The sequence below is a fragment of the Manihot esculenta genome, chromosome 1, assembly GCF_001659605.2.
Source record: "Manihot esculenta cultivar AM560-2 chromosome 1, M.esculenta_v8, whole genome shotgun sequence".
In the NCBI taxonomy this organism is placed as follows: domain Eukaryota; kingdom Viridiplantae; phylum Streptophyta; class Magnoliopsida; order Malpighiales; family Euphorbiaceae; genus Manihot; species Manihot esculenta.
The window spans coordinates 30144871-30167110 of NC_035161.2; the positions used below are offsets into that span (position 1 = coordinate 30144871).

The following is a 22240-nucleotide window of genomic DNA, read 5'->3' on the forward strand; positions in this document are numbered from 1 at the left end:
CCAGAATAATTTAGTGGTGAGGTCATATGGTGGTTGCTCTGCATGTATTGGCTCATCACTTTTAAATTAGTAAGGGTTATTGGTTTGATTTGATTTGATCTAATATGAGCTGGTTGAATTATGATTTCTTTAGATTTGCTATGGATCTCAACTACTACTTACCTGTACTTTGCCTTTAAAGTACACTTTTTTTGCATTCTAATTGAAAAAAAAAAAAATCAAAGTCTATATTTTGGGATGGGAAGTTAATCAATTTAATTTATTTTTTAAATAAAAAAATTATTTTGGCAAGGGATGTAAATGCATCTGGAGAATCACCTCTGGCCTTCTCTCTATTTATTTTAAAGCAAAATAAAAGAATCGGGCAATTGGACCTAGTAAATGTAGGCCTAATAGGACATAGCCCATAGGGCCGTAATTGAAATGTTTGCATTTTAGATACAATCCTCACATAACTTAATTCTCTCAAACTATAGCTTAATACCTTATTAGGCAATTTGGCAAACTAGAATCTATCAGGCAGTTATCCAATTTAGAGGTTCAGAATTTTGGAAAAAAGCATTCAAGTAAATACAAAAAGTCTTGACTTTTAATTTCTTGGTATCTTGAACATAGCCATGGCTGTTTTTGCCTCAAAACGATTGGGAAACAGTAAATTCCCTTTTCCAATTTCTCTATCCACTCTAATGATCCTGCCAATTGAACATGTAAAAACACAACTGAAGTTGCTATAGTCCATAACTGGTATTAGAGAACTAGAATTTTCCCCATTTCTATGTACAATTGAAGAGTGATTTTTCCTGATCCTCAAAAACCCATATCAAAGAAGCTCATCTAAACTTTGTAAACTACCAGAAATTCTCCTATCCTCTTTCACAATCTCAATTTGAACCCGATCTGATTCATAGCTCTTGACGATCAAGCAACAAGCAATTGTGTCAAGCACTATAAGAAGAGAAAACATAATGGAAATTAACCATCCTTCCACAATCATGGACGCATTAGCCCTTCTTGAGAGATGATAAGCCCTTATAACTCTGTACTGAAACAGAGATTCAATAGCAACAAATCCCAGATTGATGGGAAGAGCCAACAACAAGGCCATTGAATTTGCTCCCTGCTTAACCAGCCACGCCCTGTGTATAGCCCTGTACCCACTGCAATCATCCATCCCTGCTACAACCAAAGCTAAGTTGCCAATGATCATGGCATTCGTCAAGACCATATAGAGGACAACTCCAGCTGCCAGCACAAACAGAGGACTTTTTGATGATAACCCATAAATTTTTTCTACAAAATTGGAAGCAACAACAAGAAGAAGGAAAAGACTTGTATTGCAAAGATATGTTGAAACAAGAGGCTTGTAAAGTGATGAAACAGCAGGTTTATGTTGATCATGGCTATGTAGATTTTTTATTATGGATGCTTTTGCGACCACAAGAGAGGACAGAGCAAAAGGGAGACTGATAACATAGCTGAATATCACTTGAGAAAAATTCAGATCAAGAAGAGAAATTCTTGTAAGAGGGAAAATTGATTTGGTTTGTGAACAAGATTGAAACAAGAGAACTGAAGCTGAGAAGGGAAGCAAAAGGATTACTGGGTTGGTGATGTAATAGTGAAAATCTTTCAGTAAAACAAAGATTGATCTTCTAATAATTTTTGCAGCCCTCTCCATGAGAACAGAAGATCTGCTGCTTCTGTTCCTTTGCCTTGGAGAAGAGAGATTTAAGCAAGTGAAGACAAATAAAGAGATAAGAGATGAACAAGGCTTTAAGATTTTATTATTGATGGTTAGGTTGAAATTTACCAATCTCTATTCAACTAACGGAACCAACACTAACTGCCAATCAAGGAGTGATGGTTTTAGACAGAATTAGAGCAGGAATGGAGTCTAAGCTTTTTATGGTTAGCTTAGATAGCAAATGGGGGCAGAGATAATATCAAATAGTTTATGGTAATTTAGGTGAGATTAAGTATTGGATTGCTATTATAGAAACTGTGATCTTATCTAACCTTCCAAATGTGCTTTTTTTTTTTTTTTTTTTCCTTTGTGGGTGATACGTTACCTGCACGAGAAAATGGATTTAATTATGGTGGGAATATTATCATCTTTCCATTGAAGCTCTCTCTATCCATACATGGGATAAGGTTAAACCATATCCAAAAAGGGAATACTCTATAGAAGGAAGTAAAGTAAAGTGAGTTCTTCTTCTGAAATAAAAAGAAAAAGCTTTTCTTAAAAATGATATTGTAAAATAACGTTTTTCATGATTTTTAAATTTTAATATTTTTTATTATTTGTGAGGAAAAAAAATAATTTTTAAATGTATTTGAAGGATTTTTTAGAAAAACTTTCAAAAATGTTAAAATTAAAAAACTTCATCCTTTCAATGCATATTCAAAGTTTTTTAATTTTGAAAATCTTTTTATTACTTAAAAGAAAAAAACCTTTCTCAAACAAAGATAAGGATTAGACAATGTTTGCAGATGAAGGCTTTCACCTTCTAGAACGGCTACAAGATGGGCTATGCACAGGCCTGAAGCCCAGGAATTTTGAAGGCTTTGTTGGTTTTAAGTTGCTAGATTTTTCACTCCCTCCCTCCTCGCGTTTTTTCCACCTTTTTTTATTTCAGGTGTCTAGAAATGATCATGGTTCGATTCCAACTCAAATCGACTTGCAGCAAAGCTAATTTTAAAAAAAAAATATTAATTAGTTTGTGTATTTTTAGTTCTTTACTCAAAGATATTACTTTTATAGAGACGATGGTTCAAGGTTTAAGAAATAACAAATTTATATGGTTGTGTTTAAGTTAATGGTTGAAATATTAGAGAGATTAAAGAATAAGTAAAAATAAAATAAAATATTTAATATATTTTAAAATGAAAAAAAAATTGAATAATTAATTTCATTTAAATGAGTGAAATTAATCATAACTTTTACTAATAGCATCACTATTTTCATTTAGGCTATTATCTGTTATCTCAATTTACCTCTAAACGTTTACACTAAAGTAGAGATTACCATTAAATTATGTACTTTATTAAATAAATAATTATAAAAATTAAATTAAAATATGTGAAAAATAATTAAATAAAAAATATGTCATTTTTTAGTCTTAATTCAATAAAAAAGTAAATTATTGAGAAGGAAAAAATTAAATGAAAAATTTTTTTAGACTTAAATTAAATGCACTTTGTGCCAATATTTTTTATTTAGTTTTTATTTTATTTATTTCTAAATATATATGAGAGTAACATTTATAAATAATTATAATATTTAAGATAGGAATGAATTATAAACCAAAATTTTATTATTAAAATTAAAAATATATAGATTTAGTTATTTATTTTATAAAATTTTAAAAATTAAAATATAATTTATTTAAATTAAAAATTATTTTTAATTAATTTTAAAATACCACATTAGTTTTTATTGATGTAGTGGAGCCTATATAATTATTTTTTATTATAAATTAAATTATATAACCTTACTTAAAAAAATAAAATCATAGAATTATTTTTTTTGTTTTATTAAAATTAACTTCTTAGATTTTATTTTTAAATAAAATTAAGATATTAATGTAATTTTATAAAATCAACACAAGTTGATTAAAATTTTATTAGACTTAAGAAGATTAGTGTTATAAAATATATAAATATTTAATTGAATAATTCAAATATCGAAACTAATTAATTAATTTAATAAATACAAAAATCTGACAGTAACTTACTAATAATAATAAAAAAAAAATCTCCCGAGGCCAAGATTAAGAAATCCGAAAAGCGAATTCTGTGGCAAGAGGACAACACTGTCATTAAATAGCAACACGAGGGTAGAAATTTAAATTAAAAAATAAATAAACAAATGAAAAATCTATCGTCTTCTGAGAGGAGGGAGAGAGAAATTAACTCCTTGCGTTTTAAGATAATCGAAGGGTCTCTGTAATTTTTCTCTCTCTACCGTTCCCTTCTTTTCGAGCTCCATTGTTGTCTCTTTGGCCCACTGATTCTCCGTTTCTCGGTAAGTCCGTATCTGTTTATAGGCTGCATGCTTGAGTGGCTTAATGAATGTGTTTAGATCTGTGGAAGCTAGGTTGTACACAGATTATTGAATTTCGATTAAGTTTTTGAGGAATTGAGTTTTTTTTTTTTTTTTGTTCCTTAATCAAAGCCTAATCGGGTTTGGTTCCTTTAAATTTCGATTTGCTTGTGCTGTGTATTCTCCTTATTAGAGTTCTCTTTTTCTGGGTTGTTATTTTACTTTTTATGTAAAGCTTTTGAAGCTAAGGGTGGTTTAAACTTGGGCTGGAAATATGTACTTTTGAGAGATTGGTTGTATGGAGGAGGCATGGAGCTGAAGTGCTACATTAAGTTTTGATAGGAGTGTTTTAGATTACCTGTCTTGCCTACATATGTGAATCTGAGGCATTTGATGAAACAGATGGATTTTTTTTTCTTCAGCCAAGTAGTTCTCTGAACTGGTTGGAATGGAGGAAATGGGTCCATATGATAGCCAAGTCTAATTAGTTTGGGATTAAAGCTTAGCTGACTGAGTTTATAAATTGTCAAATTTAATGCTCCGTCTGATACTGTATTTTGGTTTCTGAATTATTTGTGCATACTGTTCTTTAGTAACCATGTCTACTTAAATGCTTTCATGGATATAATTATAAGTGAAGCATGAACTTCATGAAAGATGTCTGCTCGTACTTATTAATGACTATACACTCTACTCTTGATGTTTTGTCTATCCTCTTTATGATTGGAACATGTGTGGAGGAGGATCTGAATTCCTAGAAGTACTGTGATTTTTTGTTTGACTAGCAAATAAATCCTTTGAGGTGCACAAGATGGTGTAATGCAACTCAAGGGTACTCCAAGAATAATGTTTATGCATGGGCACAATATTTTATCGTAAACTGAGTGCTGCTAAAATTGTCTTATCTGTTTTTAGAATGTAGTTTCGAGAATGCAATTCTGTTATTGGTTGATGTATATACATTGTCCTTTTAAATTTCTACCAGCCATTGGGATGACATTTATCCATGGAGATTATGTTATTATTTCTATAAGTTAAACTTCTTAGTTTCAAAATTTTATTGGGACAATGCTTATCTGAAGTGGTTTGCTGTGACCCTTCCATCAAAATTCTACTTCTTTACTCATTACACAATATTTGTTCAAGTATAGACATCACTGTCAAGTTTATATGATTGCTACATTTTTCATTAGAGTTCTATTTTATTCTATAGTTTTCATCCTTTTGTGATAGGAAAATGGATGGGTCAACTCACAGAAGTAGCAGTAGTGTTGATGTTTTTTTACCAAATTACAAGCTTGGTAAGACTCTTGGAATTGGTTCCTTTGGTAAGGTGAAAATTGCAGAGCATGCATTGACTGGCCATAAAGTTGCCATCAAGATACTTAATCGTCGCAAGATAAAGAACATGGAGATGGAAGAAAAAGGTAAGAATTGCGCATGATTTTTTCTCTCTCTCTCTCTCTCTCTCCCTCCCCCACCCCCCGCCCTTCTCTCCTTTCAACTCCCAATTCTTACAATTATGCGTGATTAGATCAAGCGATATCATGTCAGTTGAAGATATATGATTTATTTTCTGTTTTCCTGCAGTGATGGATGCTTCTGATTTTTGTGCAAGTGTAGTTAATTATAAAGAAAAACATTTATGCTATTGGGTAAAGGTTGAAATATGGAGTCCTGTGTTAAAACAATATGGATCTATATTTTGACTTATTAACCCATTCCTTTAGCAGCTTTAGTAAGAAACTTGTCTATTTTTGGGTACCTTTATGGTTCACAGTTTATTGAAATTTCATCATTTGCATAGTTGGTTTTGTTTGTTTATTAGATGCTGATATGATATTTGACTCTATTTCCTTTTTTCTTTGGCAGTGAGAAGAGAAATCAAAATCCTGAGGTTGTTTATGCATCCTCACATTATAAGACTATATGAGGTTATAGAAACACCAACTGATATTTATGTTGTAATGGAGTATGTGAAGTCCGGAGAGCTCTTTGATTATATTGTGGAGAAGGGTAGGCTACAGGAAGATGAGGCACGCAATTTCTTCCAGCAGGTATGATTGGCTACTAAGATGCATTGAGTTTAGTCCATAGTTATATTCATTTTCTCAATTCAGTTTCTGGGCCAAATTTCTTTTTGGATGCAGATAATATCTGGTGTGGAATACTGCCACAGGAATATGGTTGTTCATAGAGACCTTAAGCCTGAGAATTTGCTTTTGGATTCTAAATGCAATGTGAAGATAGCGGATTTTGGATTGAGTAATATAATGCGAGATGGTCATTTTCTAAAGACAAGCTGTGGAAGCCCAAATTATGCTGCCCCAGAGGTGTGGATTTATGGTATTAATTTAAGTTGGAATGCTCAACTTTAAAACTGAATTTATCTTTATTCTATGATCTTAATTCCAAGGTTTTCTTATTCTTTCTGTAGGTTATCTCTGGGAAACTGTATGCTGGACCTGAAGTGGATGTATGGAGCTGTGGGGTTATTTTGTATGCTCTTCTCTGTGGTACCCTTCCTTTTGATGATGAAAACATTCCCAACCTCTTTAAGAAAATCAAGGTATTGGGGATTTATTTTGATCTGAATGTTCAGATGTCTAATGAGCTTACTTTCTGGGTACACCTAACTGCTGTTATGGAATTACTGGAGTTCATTCTTTTCCTGAGTTCCTTGTCTTTTGTTTCTTCTAAATTGACTATCTTGTTTGAGTGCTAAACTTAAAATACAATCATATTAGCTTTTTGGCTGCTTAAAATTTCCCCACCTGAAAATCATGGGCATTAGAAATGTAAAAAATAAATGCATTGAGGCAAAGTTACTATGAACCAATGCAGGTTTTGTCTTAATTTTTCAAAGTTGGTGCAGGATTAGAAATCACATTAGTGACATTCATACTGTTTTCCTAGTATTGGAGTGTCCAAATTCAAGCAACCAAGATATGAGCCTGCCATGATATAGCACACACCTTTACTGCCTGGTTGCACTGTTGTATCTAATCAACAAATTTGCAGGAATGAGATGTTCAAGTTATCTTCTTATTCAATCTTTCCATAAAGGATAAGGATCATTGTTTGCTTTTCTCATTTAATTAAGATTTTCCTACAATTATAAGGATTATTTCAATTGTCTTTGATGGTCAGGATTGTATTGGTGCATCTGTCTTTCTCTTCTCTCCCTTGTATTTTGGCTCTGTAGTTTCTAATTCAAACCTGGGTTTTTTAAATCATATTTTTACTTGCTATGCATTAAACTTATCTTGCTTATCCTGCATAACATTTGTCCTTTAGGGTGGAATATATACACTTCCCAGCCATTTATCACCTGGTGCTAGAGATTTGATCCCAAGGATGCTTGTTGTTGATCCAATGAAGCGAATGACAATCCCAGAAATCCGTCAGCACCCATGGTTTCAAGCTCGTCTTCCTCGTTATTTAGCTGTTCCTCCACCAGATACAACACAACAAGCTAAAAAGGTTGGGAAACTTTTTGAGTGCATGACTAAATCCTAGTCAATGATTAATGATTCTTTGATTTTGTTTCTTTTAAAATTAGTATTAGTTGCATTTTCTTTCTGTGAGAAGGAAAATAGTGTGGACTTTGCTGCTTCATGCTTTGGTATTTATGATATGGAACCTAATTCATTTAAATAAAAATATTGTTCATGTCCTTGTGATCTTATGGAGCAGTTTAGAATGAGATATTTGCATTGACATCCTTCTTCATTTGTAGCCTCTATAATAAATTAATAATTAGTCTGGGTACAATTGATTATTGTACTTCCTTCAGACCTCTTTGTTTTAGGAGTAATAGCTAGAATCTCCTAATCACTTTCATTCTGCTACTATACTAAAAGCTAGAAACTTATAATCATTTTCATTCTACTAATTATGGAAATTGCTTGATTCTCGGCACAAATGAACAAATTCCATGGAACATGTTTTCTTATCATTTCACTGAAAAGGCTCGACATTTTTGTGCCATTACTGGTGTTTACCCAACTGAAGCCTAAGCCTACAAGTGTATGAAAATCCATAACTAATTCAGGTCTTAAATAAAAAAAGAGCTTTTTTTCAAAGAAGATTACTTATCTAATTTCTGTAGCAGGTTCAAGTGGAAATAATTGAAATCCTCGAGGCTAGGCGATAAATAAATAATAGAAAGTGGAGAGGACACGGACAACGCATAGGTCTTGGATTATATTTCTGAAATCTGCCATTAAAGAACATTGAAATAACTTTTACAAACTGCTAAACCCTTGAATGTATTAGGGCTGCAGGTTTTCTGTAAAAACTAATTTGCTCAAACCATTACAAAAATGCAAAATGAAATAGGCTCAGCCTCTCTTCAAACCCGTTTTACGTATTCTAATTTTCATATATGATAAATCCCTAAAATAAGCATAAGATAAAGAAAATCTATCTTCTTTGTACTCCTTTCATGTTGAATATTATCTTTGATTTAGGCTACTTATGCCATTGTGCATTTGGTCTATTTACGTATTTTACTAGTGTTTGGTAATGCATGGATTATGTGTTTTATTACATTGTAAATTTAGGGAGTCGAATTCCTTCAGGACTACGCAAGCTGCTTACTTAACTATTAACTGTCCTTTCTTCAGATTGATGAAGAAATTCTCCAGGAAGTGGTGAAGATGGGATTTGACAGAAACCAACTTATTGAATCTCTTCGCAACAGAATTCAAAATGATGTAGGTTCTCATTTTAACTCTGCTATTGGTTTTTAATCTATCTTTTTATCTATAGTAACTGAAATTTGTTGTATTATTCTCAATGAATACAGGCTACTGTTGCATACTATTTGTTATTGGACAATCGATTTCGTGTTGCCAATGGCTATCTTGGGGCTGAGTTTCAAGAGACAATGGTATGTTTCCCCCCTAAGTTTACCGTGGTGAACAAGATCTTGTCAAGATTGTACCTTTTTTAAGTAGAAACTAGAAAAAATTTAGTTGGATAATGGATTTGGAAATTAACTTGCTTAGAACTTCTAAGTTTGTGAATGTAACAGCCCTAGCTTGCTTGGCTCAAAATGGCTAGCCCAAGTTACATCTAGTAGCTGGGCTTGGGCTATTTAAACTACTCTACCTTTTCTTTTCAAAGGCACGGACAGAGTGTTACATACAGCATCATGCCAATTGCCATCTATATCTGATGTTAGTGACTATATCTTCTTGCATTTTATTTCTGTTGATCTACAATTCATCTTCTTATTTTCTCTAGGATTGTGGTTTCAACCATATGCATCCAAATGATCCTACTTCTCCGGCTGCTGGGCATCGCTTCCCAGGATATATGGATTATCAAGGAACCGGTTTAAAAGCACAGTTCCCAGTTGATAGGAAATGGGCTCTTGGGCTTCAGGTTAAGTTTCTGTGCTTTTAAGATTAGGGAAGGTTTCTGAGAGCCAGATTTCACCATGCAACAAAATATTTGTTTATACAAATAAATAGGTTGTGATGTTTTGGTGTGCTTAAGAAGTCAGGTTTTCTATCTAATGTGATGCTTGGGTGAGAAAATATGATATGATTAATAAATTGGGATAAACTTTTTCTGTCCATAATTGTTGAGTTCTACTTTATTACACGTCTATATGATTAAAAAAATGGAAAATTTACTACTTAGTTCCTGTAGTATGAGGAAATTCACTAGCTAGTCCCTTAATTTTGAAAAATACATTAAAACATCTCTAATGTTTTAAAAAATTTACTGGTTAGTCCTTACGTTAGTTTTTACTGTTAAGTATTTTACTATTTAGTCCTTATAATTTGAAAAAATTTATTTGTTGGTTCCTCAATCTTGTAAGAAGCCCACTAAGTAGTTCTCTTTATTGAGAGTATTTTAAACTTTTTTGCAATATTTAACAGTTAAAATTAACGGAGTGATTAATTAGTAGACTTTTTAAAATGCCAAGAACGCTTTAATGTATTTTTCAAATAGGGACTACTAGTAATTTTCCCTTAATAAATTGGGATAAACTTTTTCTGTCCATAACTGTTGAGTTCTACATTATTACAAGTAGGCAGCAGCATTTGTAGTTTGGTGGAGTGAAGGGCTTATATTTTACTCATTTTTGTTTAAAAATAGTGAATCATATTTGTTATGTTCAATTTGACAGTCACGAGCCCATCCTCGTGAAATAATGACAGAAGTCCTCAAAGCCCTGCAAGAACTTAACGTGTGTTGGAAGAAAATTGGTCACTATAACATGAAGTGCAGGTGGATTCCAGGCATTCCTGGTCAGCATGAAGGCATGGTTAATGACCCTGTGCATAATAATCATTTCTTTGGGGATGAATCCACCATTATTGAGAACGATGGAGTCATTAAGGCACCAAATGTAGTGAAGTTTGAAGTGCAGGTAATATACATGTATTATTGTGTTGTTTATTGCTGTTCTGCGGCACAACTTGGAATTCAAATGAAAAATGTGTGACAAGTTGGGGATTTCTGCGTGGACGTGTATATGTTATATTTTTTGTTGGTGGGTGTATATAAGAGAAAATTAAGAACCTTTAGATTGTTCAGAGCTTATAAAGGATCAACTTTCAATCATTGGTTAGAGTGATTTTGCAAGCATGAAGCTGATGTGTATAACGTATGTTTATGCATGTTCTTGGCAGCTTTACAAAACTCGGGAGGAGAAATACCTGCTCGACTTACAAAGGGTACAGGGACCCCAGTTTCTGTTCTTGGATCTTTGTGCAGCCTTTCTTGCACAACTCCGAGTCCTTTAGAATGAGAAACGGTAGGCTCTTTCTCTGGACCACGGACCTCTCATTATGCCTGTGAATAAGAAACCACGGTGTAAATAACTCTGTTGTTAAATTTGACTTACGATTACTGTTTTAATTTTTCCCTCAATTTTAAATGGGCAATTGTTAGGTAAAAGCTGACTTCCAGCACACAAGTTGGCTAAGTTACCATTAATCCTTTTTGACAGTCTGTTATGTCTTTCAGTAGGATCTCTTTTCATTTTAAAGGGGAATTTTATAATTTCTAAAGAGAGGATTAACCTCTTCTTCCATTGGCTCTTGCCTTTTAGCATGTAATTATTTCTGCAGTGTGTTTGTAATCATATATTCTTGATTGGTCTGTGTTGTGTCGAGTCTGATTTTGAAGTATATGTAAACTACATTTTGGTTCCTGTAATTTAGTGAAATATACATGTTAGTTTCTATATTTTGTAGTTTTAAAAATTAATAAATTAGTCCTAATGCTGAGAAATGCAGTTGAGTGTTTTTTATAAAATTGATCTATAATTTAATTTCTATGATTTCATAAATCTTAAGAAATTACTCCCTATAAAATATACATACTATAAGTTATCATTAAATAAAGGGCAAGTTATTATGAGGTTTTGGTTTTTGTTAAAAGTAATTCTTAATCTTTATATTTTAATCACTCTAAGTAACATGTTTATGTAAAATCAAAATTTTTAGCTTTTCTGTGATAAAAAATATTAATAATATAAATTTTGCTTGATAGAAGAATTAAATAATTTAATTTTATAAAACAAATTGAGTGATTAAAGATATGGGCTAAATAGTTAATTGAAGCAAAATTTAGGAACTTGTTTACAATGATTATATATGAATAAGCAATTTTCTTTTAATGAAAATCTCATATATCATTTCCAAAAGGTGGTAATAATAAAATAATATCAACTCCTATGACAGCCTAGTATTTTGTGTAAGTGGCGGTACTGGAATTTTCTTTTCCCCAAAATGGGGTTCTTGTATATGAAAAATAACTTTTTTTTTAAAAAAATTCAAATAATTATTATTTGTCTTCTTTTGAATCTTAAATCATATATTCTTTAAATTTCTCCTAAGTTAAACAGAAAAAAAACATAGAAATGATTTCTAATTAGAAGAAAAATAAATCATTGTGTAAATCTCTAATTTTCTATAATCTAAGATCTATAAATTTTTTTTATAGAATATTAGGTATTATTTTATTCAAAGGAGATGCATGAATCAATGTCTATGTAAAGAGATATGCCATATAATTTTCCCTTTTCACAAAAAAACGAATTATTTAAGAATAACATGCATGAATATTTAAGAATAGGAAGATGGTGAAAATCAAACTTGAAATTCACATATTTTTACACTAAAGATAATAATTCTGAATGAAAATAAAGAATCTTTAACTAAGATCAAGTAGTTGTGTATGGTTTCAGCTATATCGTGATGGTAAATCATGTATGGATGTTTCTCAACATTTACATATATATAACTAAAGATTAGAATTGCCTGATATCGATTCAACTATGTGTGGTTGACTTGTGAATCTCAGAGTATGAAATTAGTTAACAAAGCATATTGGTGGAAGATCAAGGGAATTCCAAAGCGACAATTCACCATCATTGCTCAAAGAAGATGATGAAGCAGAAGCCTCCATTTTAATTGAGGAGCTTTGTGAGTTCTCCTGTTTCTTCTCCATTACTTCCAAATTCTCTTCTTTTGCTTTCCTCTCCTTCTCTTTGATCTTGCCACATGCGTCTCGAAGATTGGTCAATTGAGCAGACCTTTCTCTTCCCTTCACATTTCCTGATTCGAGCTTCAACCTTATGCACTCAGGAATCCCATTGAAGGCATAAAGAGAAGCAGAGAATTTTCTTTCATATTTCATCCTCTTCATGGCTGCTCTAAGCATTGAACACTCATCTCCAAAGGTCACTGGCTCCACTGGCTCATCAATCTCTTCTGCAATTTCGAAAGGAGAGTAGTAACAAGATGATTCAACATCATCAACAAAATGGAAATCTAAGGCACCCATATCGATCCCTTCTCCTTCGTCTTCTTCCTCATCTTCTTCGCCTTCATCTTCTGAGTTGTTAACATTAAAGCTACAAGACTCTGCTATATCATGCCAGTTACAGTACTCAAAATCCAATTCTCTCCCTCCATTATCTTCTTTCTCAGTTAAACATGGCTCGAGACTTCTTTCCATGTAATCAACAGCACTTGAACTAGTAGTATTAATGTTATCGTTGCTGCAAGTGGTGTAATCTTCAGGATCATTGAGGAAATCAGTGAATTGGGTGTCTGAAAAATCTGCTGTTTCTTCTCTATATTCTTCCACTTCTTGCAGTTCTTGCAGATTGATGGGAAGAGAAGGGGGCACAGAAGGGGGACTAGCTTTGAGCCTTTGGAGAAGAAGATTCGTAATCTTTGAAGGGAGAGCTGGAGTTGTTGAAGAAGATGAAGAACAAGGCCAGAAATTTGTTCTTGTATTGGCACCACGAAGCAAACAAGCAGCTTCATCATAAGCTCTTGCTGCTTCCTCAGCAGTATCAAAGGTACCTAACCGCACCCGTATTTTTTGAATGGTGTCCTTAATCTCAGCAACCCATCTGCCTGAAGGCCTTTGCCGGACACCGACAAATCGCTTCCTAACTCTCCTGACACCTCCTAGTGCACCTTCCTTGACCATCTCATCCCAGGCCACGGTTGCTTCAGTAGAGTTTTTGTCCTCCACAGCTTCACCACCACCCTTTCTCTTCCGACCCATATCTTCCTTAGTTAGTTGTTTTAGCAGAGTCTTGTGGGTTGTGGGCAAGGAAATAGATGGCAGTTGGTGGTTTAGTTGCTATGGTTTCCTTCCATGGAAGGTGGTGTATTTATATGAAGGGACATAGACCCTGTCAAAGGAGAAGGAGAGCTGAAAGGGTCTGATTACTTGTTACCATCTCTTTGTTATTTATAATGACATAATTACTTATAATTATTACTCATAAATCATAATTGAAACAATTATATATAAGTATTGTGTGATAATTACGTGAAAGAATAAAATAAAGGCTGAATAGTCTCCTTCTTGATTAAGGCAAGTAGGAAGTAATCAATGCCCATTCTTGCTCCTCCACGTGGAGGTCTTATAGTTAATGAATAGTCTCCTTCTCAAGACAAATAAAGTAGTATTTGTGATAATAATGACCGAGTTGGCATGAATTCATAATTAGATTTCATCATATAAAGCTATTAAGAGCTAAGTATATATTTGCATCCAATACAAAAGCATTAATCTAATACAAATTGAAAAAAAATACATTAAAGGAAAAAATATTTCATCTATCTAATTCATGAAAAATGAGATAAAAATAATGTAGTCTGCTATTTATAAGAGTAGCAATGGCTGATTTTCACTCTCCTTTAACTTGGCCTTCTTGGATTTTTGGGTCTCCAGATTCGGATCCTTTGTGGGTCATTGTCTCTCCTCCATCTTCGTTTTTGTCTTCCTCCTCTTCTTTGTATGCAGGTTGAATCTCTCTTCTCATGTGTTTTCTTTATTGCAGATTCTTTTGCTAAAACTCGAGCGTCTCTGCTGATTTTGTTTTTTGGCCTTCTAGCAAGTCTTAGCCATCTTCTTCAGAATCTTCTTGATGTATGGGCACATTATCATTGCCATTCTCTCTTGTTCATCTTCTTCTGCTCTAATGAACCCTTTTTCTAGATTATCTTTACTTTCTTGGAGCAACTCTTCTTTATTTTCTTGATCTTTTAAGTGCTCTGGAACTTCGGTTTCTTCCTGCAAAGGAGAAAGATAATCAAGTGGAGTTTCTTACTGCTGGTTCACCCCAATTTCTATTTTCTATGCATCTTCCTCCAAAACAACTAGACTCGCTTTAGTTTTTCAAATTTGATGTTTTTCAAAAGAAACCCGGCTTTCATTCATCAAATCTCCCTGGTGCTCTCTTGCTCAAGTACAGTTCTTTGCTCCTCTTCATCGACACCTGCTTCCACTTCGTTTTCCTTTTGTTCTTCATCGTTTCCATCATCTTCACCATTTACCTCATCTGTGGGTATTTGAGAATTTAGGGTTAAAAGAGGGGTTGTTTTTTATTTTTCATTTTACTTAAATTACTTTGATTAAATATGTAATCTAAATATTAAATAAGTTAAATAAAAAATTAATAAAAAAATTTATATAGTCTACCACATTTTAAAATATAATTATCAAAAAATTTATCATTCTGATCAATTATATTAATTTTAATAGATTTAGATTAAATTGGGAAAAATCTGTAAAGTTTTGAATTTTGTAAATAAGTTTAAAATTTTTAAAATATAAATAGAAAATGAATAATAGTTTCAAAACAATGGAAAAAATGAAAAAAAGATAAAAATTATGGCAGCAAAGTTATTAAAAATCTTTATATGTTTTAACCCGTTCCAACTCGCCAATTAAACTTTCTTACGGCCTTTTTCAACAAAATAATAACGACAATCAAATGGCCTCCAAATCGGAACCTCACCAAGCTGTCACTTTAATAATTCCTTTTCTTTTCTCCCTTCATCCACCAGACTTGCCCCCACGTCCACCTGCACTGTCGTTTGCTCTTTCACAATTTCACAAACCATTACCCCCACCTGCACTGTCCGGCTCTTTCCGCCGCCGATCATATCAGGTACTCTTCCCTACGTTTAGTCTATATTTCATTTAGCTTTTCGAAGGATCCTAGTTTGTATTTGAGGATCACGGGTACTAAACGCTAAAAAGTTTCTAGATCGACCTTTTTTTAAGAATTTGGAAGGATGAGTGAAGTATTTGAAGGATACGAGCGTCAATACTGCGAGCTCTCCTCTAATCTTTCCAGGAAATGTACCGCAGCTGGTGCTCTTGATGGAGGTAAATTTTTTGTCCTGAAAAAGGGAAACAATAAGCACCTTATTTTGTGAATTTCTATTCTTTGTTGCTTAACTATTGTTCTTCGCTGATCGGCTTGCACTTTTATGGAATTTTATTTATTTATTTTTTCTAATTTTGATTCACGTTTTAATTTGAGGTAACTTTTTTACGGTATTAAACTGAGGCCCAAATTTTCTATTCTCCTGAGGGTTTCAAAAATTTTCCCGTTTCGGATCTATTCGCCCCTTTCTATTTGGATTTCCATTATCTTTATTTTATATTTACGAGCACTAGCAATTCTATTATATGGTAGAGCAAGTATATTCATCTGTAGCACGTGCTCTTGGTGTGTACTTGAAATTGACAAGCATATTCAGCTGAAAGTTGTCTTGGTTAAGAACCCATTGTCCTTCTGTGCTTAGCATGTGTCGGAGATATTCATATTTAAGTGTTAATGCATTCTTAAAGGATACTATAAAAGTAAGTGGAACTTTAAAATTATAGCAATGCACGGTTGCGTATAACTCATAAGAACATGTTCAATATTTGTTGCCAATGGCAGAATTTCTTAGCTTCAATTTAGTGTATCTTTGTATAGGTTCTGGCGTTCTGCATTTGTGCTTATGCAATGCACATAATATCATGTGCATATTATTTTTTTTATTAAATTTTGATGTTGATTCTGTCATAACAAAGACATTACATGGTTATTTTGATGTGAGAAACTGTGACTCCTGCAGAGAAAAAGAAGCAAAAGCTTTCTGAAGTTAGAACTGGGCTGGAAGATGCAGAATCTTTGGTACCTATTTCCATATTTTCTCCAGGGAATTGATTTACGTTTTTATCCTCCTTTATTCTTCGTAGTTATTAGTTCAAGCTTTCTGTTTATATCTTTCCAGATTCGCAAAATGGACCTTGAAGCAAGAAGTTTGCAGCCAAATGTTAAGGCTATGCTTCTGGCTAAGTTGAGGGAATACAAGTCAGATCTGAACAATCTGAAAACTGAAGTTAAAAGAATTGCATCTGGTAACCTAAATCCTGCTGCCCGAGATCAGCTGCTGGAATCAGGAATGGCTGATGCATTGATGGTATGTCTAGTTCTGTAATTTTTTCTTTTAAACATGTTCCCAATTTCAAGTGCTACGGTGATTAATTTTTTTTGTAATGAGCTTGTTGTACATGCTATTATTCATTAGTATATATTAAAAAATTTCGTTAATGTCTTTCACTTTCAGATTGTTGGTAGATTCACATTTTCTTTGTCTTAAGTTGTGCATAATTTGTTGATACTGTTCATAGTTATTACTGTTTAGTTATATTTACGCAGAAAATAATGGTTTCCTATGTTATACTCATAAAAAGGTCTTGGTTGTGCTTGTGCAAATGAAATCGTCATGTGCATTCTTGTTTGTAGTCATATTTTGTCATTATCAGCAAGAGGAATCCAAGAAACATGTCATGCATTATACTGCTCTCTGTTTCCCTTTTCTTTGGACACCCTTTACCTCCCTCTGTCTCCTTGGTTTAGGTGTGTTAAGTTTATGCTTAAGTTCTGTTGAGTTGCCAGTATAAGGTTTTAAATCGCTACTTGCTTCTTTCTCTTACAAATGGCTATTTGAGTCAGTAGAAAACCTCTGAGTTAAACCTCTTCGTTTTGCTACTAGTATAATCACTTTAAGTTTTGAGACTCATCCTTCTTCCTTTTTTGGGTTGATTCTGTTGAACACATTTGAAACTTATGATTCATTCAACTGTAATAGGCCTCGGCAGATCAAAGATCAAGATTAATGGTTTCTACAGAAAGATTAAATCAGTCCAGTGATAGAATTAAGGACGGCAGAAGAACCATGCTGGAAACTGAAGAGCTTGGTGTTTCAATTCTTCAGGACTTGCATCAACAGCGACAGTCTCTATTACATGCCCATAATACGGTATTCTTTTATTTTCAAGATTTTACTACTACAAAATTAAATATTTTACTTTTGTTGGCTGTTTGTGTGAGTTACTGAAAGTGCAATAGCGTACAACGTTCTGGCTGCCAACTTTAACCCCAAAAAAGGAATAAAGTGCAACCAAGGCCCTGAACTTTTTTGCTGATGTTCAATTAAGCCCATTTTTATCTTCTTACCAAATACGTAATGCCCTCAACTTTCTGATCAAGTCAAATAGGCCCAATTTTTTGCCAAAATAATTGAAGTGATAATTTCAACTTTAATAATCAATATTAATGTTTATATTTTAAATATTTACTCAAATATAAAATTGGTAAATCAATACAGAAAGAGAACAAATTCCATAAACTAAACTTGAATCCAGAATACATATCCATGATAACACAAACCCAAAACTCCTCAAGAAAACAGACATTCACAACAAACCAAAACAAATTAATTTTCTCCTCTTAAGAACACAAACCCAGAACTTCTGATGATTGACCCCATAACCTTGTCATTTTCAACCATCTGCAAACTTAATCTTCCATTCATTGTGCCTCTATAACCCCAACCCCTAGATCCACGACAGAATCCAAACTTAACCTTGCAGGATCCAGCACCTCCATTATCTCAGGGAAACCTCCTCCAAGGTATTCCCTTTTGCACCTCAATTTTGGCTCGAACCTTGAACTCTCGTTTAGGAGTGGAAGCTTCCCTCTGAGGAAGGGATTGGAGAATATGCCGAGAACTGGATTCTAAAGCTTGGAAATTTTGGTGTTTGACATGCATATGAAATCCTAGGAATGCTTTCTACCGGAAATCAAGGGTTTGCTGTTTGCTGCAAAAGAAACCAAGCTAGAGACTACTCAACCTTCATCACCATCACCATGGATTACATGCATGGTTCCAGTAAGGGTAATTTTGGCTTCAACTTTGCCTTACTAGAGAACTCCACCAAGTTGGCTCAAGATATCTCCTCAGGATGTGGAGAAGAAAATTTGCATAGAAAAGGCTTACTCAAATTGGTGCCATTCTCCGTGATTCTCATGGTATTGCTCAGTTAAGAAGAATAAGAAGAGGAAGAAGAGGTCATTGATCTAGGGTGTCTTGGATTCGTGATTAGGGTCTTCTCGGTTAATAATATAGTGTTACCAACTTTTTTTTTTTAAATGTAAATAATTTTTAATATTTAGCAAAAGAGCAAAATATTTTAGCATGTTAGAACTAATTTGGACTTAATTAGAAAGTTGTGGGTTTATTTAGTTAAAAAGATAAGCTTCTTTGAATATCTATTAAAAGTAATTATGTTTCTCCATCTATTTTCTTGTTTTCTTTTCCTTGTAGCTTCATGGAGTGGATGACAACATTGGCAAGAGCAAGAAAGTATTGAATGCCATGTTGAGGAGAATGAACAGGAACAAGTGGATCATTGGTGCTGTTATTGCAGTCCTCCTTGTTGCTATCGTCTTGATCTTGTATTTTAAACTCAAATAATCTGAAACATTTCTTCCAGTTCCCTCCCTGAGTGTTAAATGGGGACATGATTGCCTTTGGTTAATTGTGTGAGTTTGCCATAAAGTTCCTGACAAAAACATGTGTTTTTTTATCTATCAATTTGCTATTCATCCATTTTTACTCCTGTGGGGTGGATTTTGGTCTACTTTGGCGTCTTTCTGGACATGATAGTTGTCCAGGAGCAATTTGAAAGATGTTTGATAATGGAGAGAGCAATTTTAGGGCTGCAATTCTGGTTTTTGGTCCGTGTACCAAGTAAGCTGTCATCAGAAGGGACGGCAAAGGGTCGAGTTTGGTAATCAGATTTGAATCCGTTTATGTGAAAAAATATTTAAATATATATGATATTTTTCCGTTCTATAACTTTATTTTTTTATAAATATTAAAAAATATAATTTTTTTAATTATATTTATTTTAAATATATTAAATTTTATTAAATATTAAAAAATTATAATTAAATATTAAAAAATTTTAAAATTAAAATAAAATTAAATAAATTTATAATAGTCGATGTATATATTATTATAATATAAAAAATAGATAATATTTTTAAGCTAATAATAAAAAGATAAAAGACAGAAATTATGGGAGGGAAGGAGAAAATATTTTTTTTATAATAATATTTATATTTTTATGTAATATTATATATTATATAAATAAAATTTAAATATTTTATAAAATATTAAAATTTTGGAATGTACATTATTCTTTTAAAAATATATTTTATTCACATTATTAATTAAAAAATTATAAAATTAAATGGCTTTTAAATTTTTTTAAATAAAAATAATAATCAAGCTTAATAATAATTTAATAATTAAATTTTAATTAAAATTTAAAAATATTGAATATGTTAAAACATATTGAAAATATGATTGTTTACAGATAATCCGGCGAATAAGGATTGATATATTTAATCATATCCCACTGGATAAGGGCTGCATGGGAAGAGTAGAGGAATTATTTATCTAGGGATTTTTATTTTGAGAAATTACTTAAATTAAGGATCGTAAGAAAGATCAAAGGTAATATCGTGATTTCATAACTCACTAATGCTTAAAATGGATTAAGGGTCTTTTTAGTTAATTAGTTATAACTTCATAATAATAAATTTATAATTATTTTTATATGAAATTAAAAAATATAATAAAAATAGTAAATTTTATTTTTTCTTTTAATACATCATCTTCTTTATGTTACTTTGTCATTGAATTATTACGTTGCATAGATGTTTCTAGGCCAATGTACACCGCCAGGGGATGTAGCTCAACTGGTAGAGCGCTCGCTTTGCATGCGAGAGGCACGGGGTTCGATCCCCCGCATCTCCAATATTTTTTTTATCTTTAATATAATTTTTTCCCTCGTCTTTAATGTAATTTTTGAAGCGGTTTGCAAGTTTGATGATAATTTAATTTTGGTTCAGACACTGCATGGCTTCTTTTCTATCACTCTTGTTTATGATTTATTTTGAAAAAAAATCTAAAATCATATAAAATTTTAATTTCTTTTAAAATATTTTTTTAACTTAAAAAATTTAAATTCTTTCATTTAAAAAAATTAATTAAATTAAATTTTTACAAATTTTTTATTCTAAACAAAGGTCTAATGTTTGTTTGATAATTTTTTTTATCTAATGAGTAAATTGATGGTTTCTATTCCTACGGAATAAAAATAGTACAGAAAGATATTTGACTAGAAACTTAATTTTCTGATTTATTATTTTAAAATAAATTTAATTAAAAATTATAGTATGCTTGTGATTAAAAAAAAGGAAGAATATAGCTAAATAAAATTGATGACGTTATATTTATTATTTTAAATTATTAAACTTGTTAAATATAATAAAAGAATCTGATAAATTTCTTTAGTAAATTATATATTAATATATTTTTTTAATGGGAAAATTGTGGAAGGCAAGATCAGCAAAGAGAGGGCAGTGGAGATCCGATAAATCACCATAAACCAAATTCACGTAAAAAGCTCCCCTCCGTTTCTGCAAACGTCACCGTTTTTTCGATCTTATAAAGCAACGGAACGCTATAAAACGGCCCCCACCCCGTTTGTCCTTTCGTAGTTATCGACTTGATCGTTGGAACCTTCTTCAACTGAAGCCATGCCGTACTATACGAGGAACGATGACGACGTTAACGATTTCGACGAGTATGATCCGACACCGTATGGAGGAGGATACGACATTGCCTTGACATACGGCCGTCCCACCCCACCGTCTGAGGAGACCTGCTACCCAAACAGCTCCTCCGCTGACGAGATCGACTACGATCGCCCCCACTTCTCCTCGCACGCCAAGCCCTCCGCCTACGCCGACGACCATCTCCAGGAGGAATACACTAGCTATTCCCGTCCAAAGCCCCGACCTCGCCCTGCTCACGGCGGTGCCCATGGAGGGGATGTGTTTTTAGATGCTAGGCCTGAGCCTGGTTATGGGTCCCAGCATGAAAGGACAAGGCCTGACTCCGATTATGGAGATGAGTCACCAAGGAGGCATAATCATGGGAGGCGAGGAGATGAGTCACCAAGGAGGCATGATCATGGGAGGCGAGGAGATGAGTCACCAAGGAGGCATGATCATGGGAGGCGAGGAGATGAGTATGAAAGGCGCGATTCGGATGATGAAGAGCGTTATAGACGCAAGAAACATGTAAGTGATTTCGCATTTAGAACACATTTTTCAGATTCCTGTCTAAACAGAATTGCTCCTAAAATAGCAATTTATGATATATATATCATATATGTGAATTTGCCATTACTTTGTCTTGTACTTTTTCTGATCATGTGTGAAATTAGCAGGGAGACGATGATGATTCTGATGATGAAGAGAAGAAACACCATCGTCACAAACATCACCACCACAAGAAGCACTCTGATGACGACGAGTGATGCCGCTGATTTTGAAGGGAATTCTCGCCATGCTACTTAATAAAGGATTGAGTCATGATTCCTTTTTAATAATCGTTTTGTGTGAGAGCTCTTTTATGTTTCCTGTATTACGATGGATGATCTGTTAATAATAATACGCATGCCGCCATTAGCCAGTAGCTACTGGGCATGTTTCGTCTTTAATGG

At 33.0% G+C, this 22240-nt stretch overlaps 5 protein-coding genes and 1 non-coding gene across 12 annotated transcripts in view; 4 read left to right on the plus strand and 2 right to left on the minus strand.

The window, feature by feature from the left end:
- Nucleotides 1–820: 820 nt before the first annotated feature.
- On the minus strand, nt 821–1678 carry LOC110609761. Its single transcript, XM_021749556.1, has one exon. It carries the CDS (start codon nt 1676–1678, stop codon nt 821–823), a length of 858 nt encoding a protein of 285 aa, XP_021605248.1.
- Nucleotides 1679–3867: 2189 nt separating this feature from the next.
- On the plus strand, nt 3868–11251 carry LOC110630541 (SNF1-related protein kinase catalytic subunit alpha KIN10). The gene is made up of 11 exons (XM_021778080.2): nt 3868–4024; nt 5276–5469; nt 5915–6099; nt 6193–6375; nt 6480–6611; nt 7340–7525; nt 8671–8760; nt 8853–8936; nt 9293–9433; nt 10188–10430; nt 10693–11251. The coding sequence occupies exons 2-11, from the start codon at nt 5280–5282 to the stop codon at nt 10804–10806; spliced, it is 1548 nt and encodes a 515-aa protein (XP_021633772.1). The 5' UTR covers nt 3868–4024; nt 5276–5279; the 3' UTR covers nt 10807–11251.
- Nucleotides 11252–12208: 957 nt separating this feature from the next.
- On the minus strand, nt 12209–13731 carry LOC110609197 (ethylene-responsive transcription factor ERN1). Its single transcript, XM_021748653.2, has one exon. The coding sequence runs from the start codon at nt 13586–13588 to the stop codon at nt 12380–12382; it is 1209 nt and encodes a 402-aa protein (XP_021604345.1). The 5' UTR covers nt 13589–13731; the 3' UTR covers nt 12209–12379.
- Nucleotides 13732–15289: 1558 nt separating this feature from the next.
- LOC110599893 (vesicle transport v-SNARE 13) lies at nt 15290–19269 on the plus strand. 4 transcript variants are annotated; one of them, XM_021736700.2, is made up of 6 exons: nt 15290–15485; nt 15602–15706; nt 16447–16505; nt 16606–16794; nt 17467–17637; nt 18985–19269. In XM_021736700.2, the coding sequence occupies exons 2-6, from the start codon at nt 15613–15615 to the stop codon at nt 19132–19134; spliced, it is 663 nt and encodes a 220-aa protein (XP_021592392.1). In that variant the 5' UTR covers nt 15290–15485; nt 15602–15612; the 3' UTR covers nt 19135–19269. The 4 variants fall into 4 exon arrangements, with proteins under 4 accessions (XP_021592392.1, XP_021592312.1, XP_021592230.1 ...); XM_021736620.2 differs by having other exon boundaries at nt 15291–15485; nt 15578–15706; XM_021736538.2 differs by having other exon boundaries at nt 15294–15485; nt 15585–15706.
- A 1142-nt stretch (nt 19270–20411) lies between these two features.
- TRNAA-UGC lies at nt 20412–20484 on the plus strand. Its single transcript has one exon. It is a non-coding gene; the product is annotated as a tRNA-Ala (tRNA).
- Nucleotides 20485–21133: 649 nt separating this feature from the next.
- The window catches only part of LOC110621775 (uncharacterized protein At5g39570), a 56853-nt gene continuing 55746 nt past the window's right edge, over nt 21134–22240 (plus strand). The window contains exons 1-3 of one of the 4 annotated variants that reach the window (XM_021766085.2): nt 21152–21673; nt 21713–21815; nt 21965–22237. In XM_021766085.2, coding sequence (XP_021621777.1) covers nt 21270–21673; nt 21713–21815; nt 21965–22054 — 597 coding nt within the window. In that variant the 5' untranslated portion in view covers nt 21152–21269 and the 3' untranslated portion in view covers nt 22055–22237. Of the gene's footprint in view, nt 21816–21964; nt 22238–22240 lie in introns of those variants that run through there. The other 3 variants (XM_043957046.1, XM_021766076.2, XM_043957044.1) reach the window with 3 other exon arrangements.

Bases quoted from the DNA above. Each gene is read 5' to 3' on its own strand.
- LOC110609197 (XM_021748653.2), bottom strand. From the start codon at position 13,588: ATGGGTCGGAAGAGAAAGGGTGGTGGTGAAGCTGTGGAGGACAAAAAC.
- LOC110609761 (XM_021749556.1), bottom strand. From the start codon at position 1,678: ATGGAGAGGGCTGCAAAAATTATTAGAAGATCAATCTTTGTTTTACTG.
- LOC110599893 (XM_021736700.2), top strand. From the start codon at position 15,613: ATGAGTGAAGTATTTGAAGGATACGAGCGTCAATACTGCGAGCTCTCC. The intron at 16,506-16,605 runs GTACCTATTTCC...ATATCTTTCCAG, and splicing joins TGGAAGATGCAGAATCTTTG to ATTCGCAAAATGGACCTTGA. The intron at 17,638-18,984 runs GTATTCTTTTAT...TTTTCCTTGTAG, and splicing joins TATTACATGCCCATAATACG to CTTCATGGAGTGGATGACAA.
- LOC110630541 (XM_021778080.2), top strand. From the start codon at position 5,280: ATGGATGGGTCAACTCACAGAAGTAGCAGTAGTGTTGATGTTTTTTTA. The intron at 7,526-8,670 runs GTTGGGAAACTT...TCCTTTCTTCAG, and splicing joins CAACACAACAAGCTAAAAAG to ATTGATGAAGAAATTCTCCA. The intron at 9,434-10,187 runs GTTAAGTTTCTG...TCAATTTGACAG, and splicing joins AATGGGCTCTTGGGCTTCAG to TCACGAGCCCATCCTCGTGA.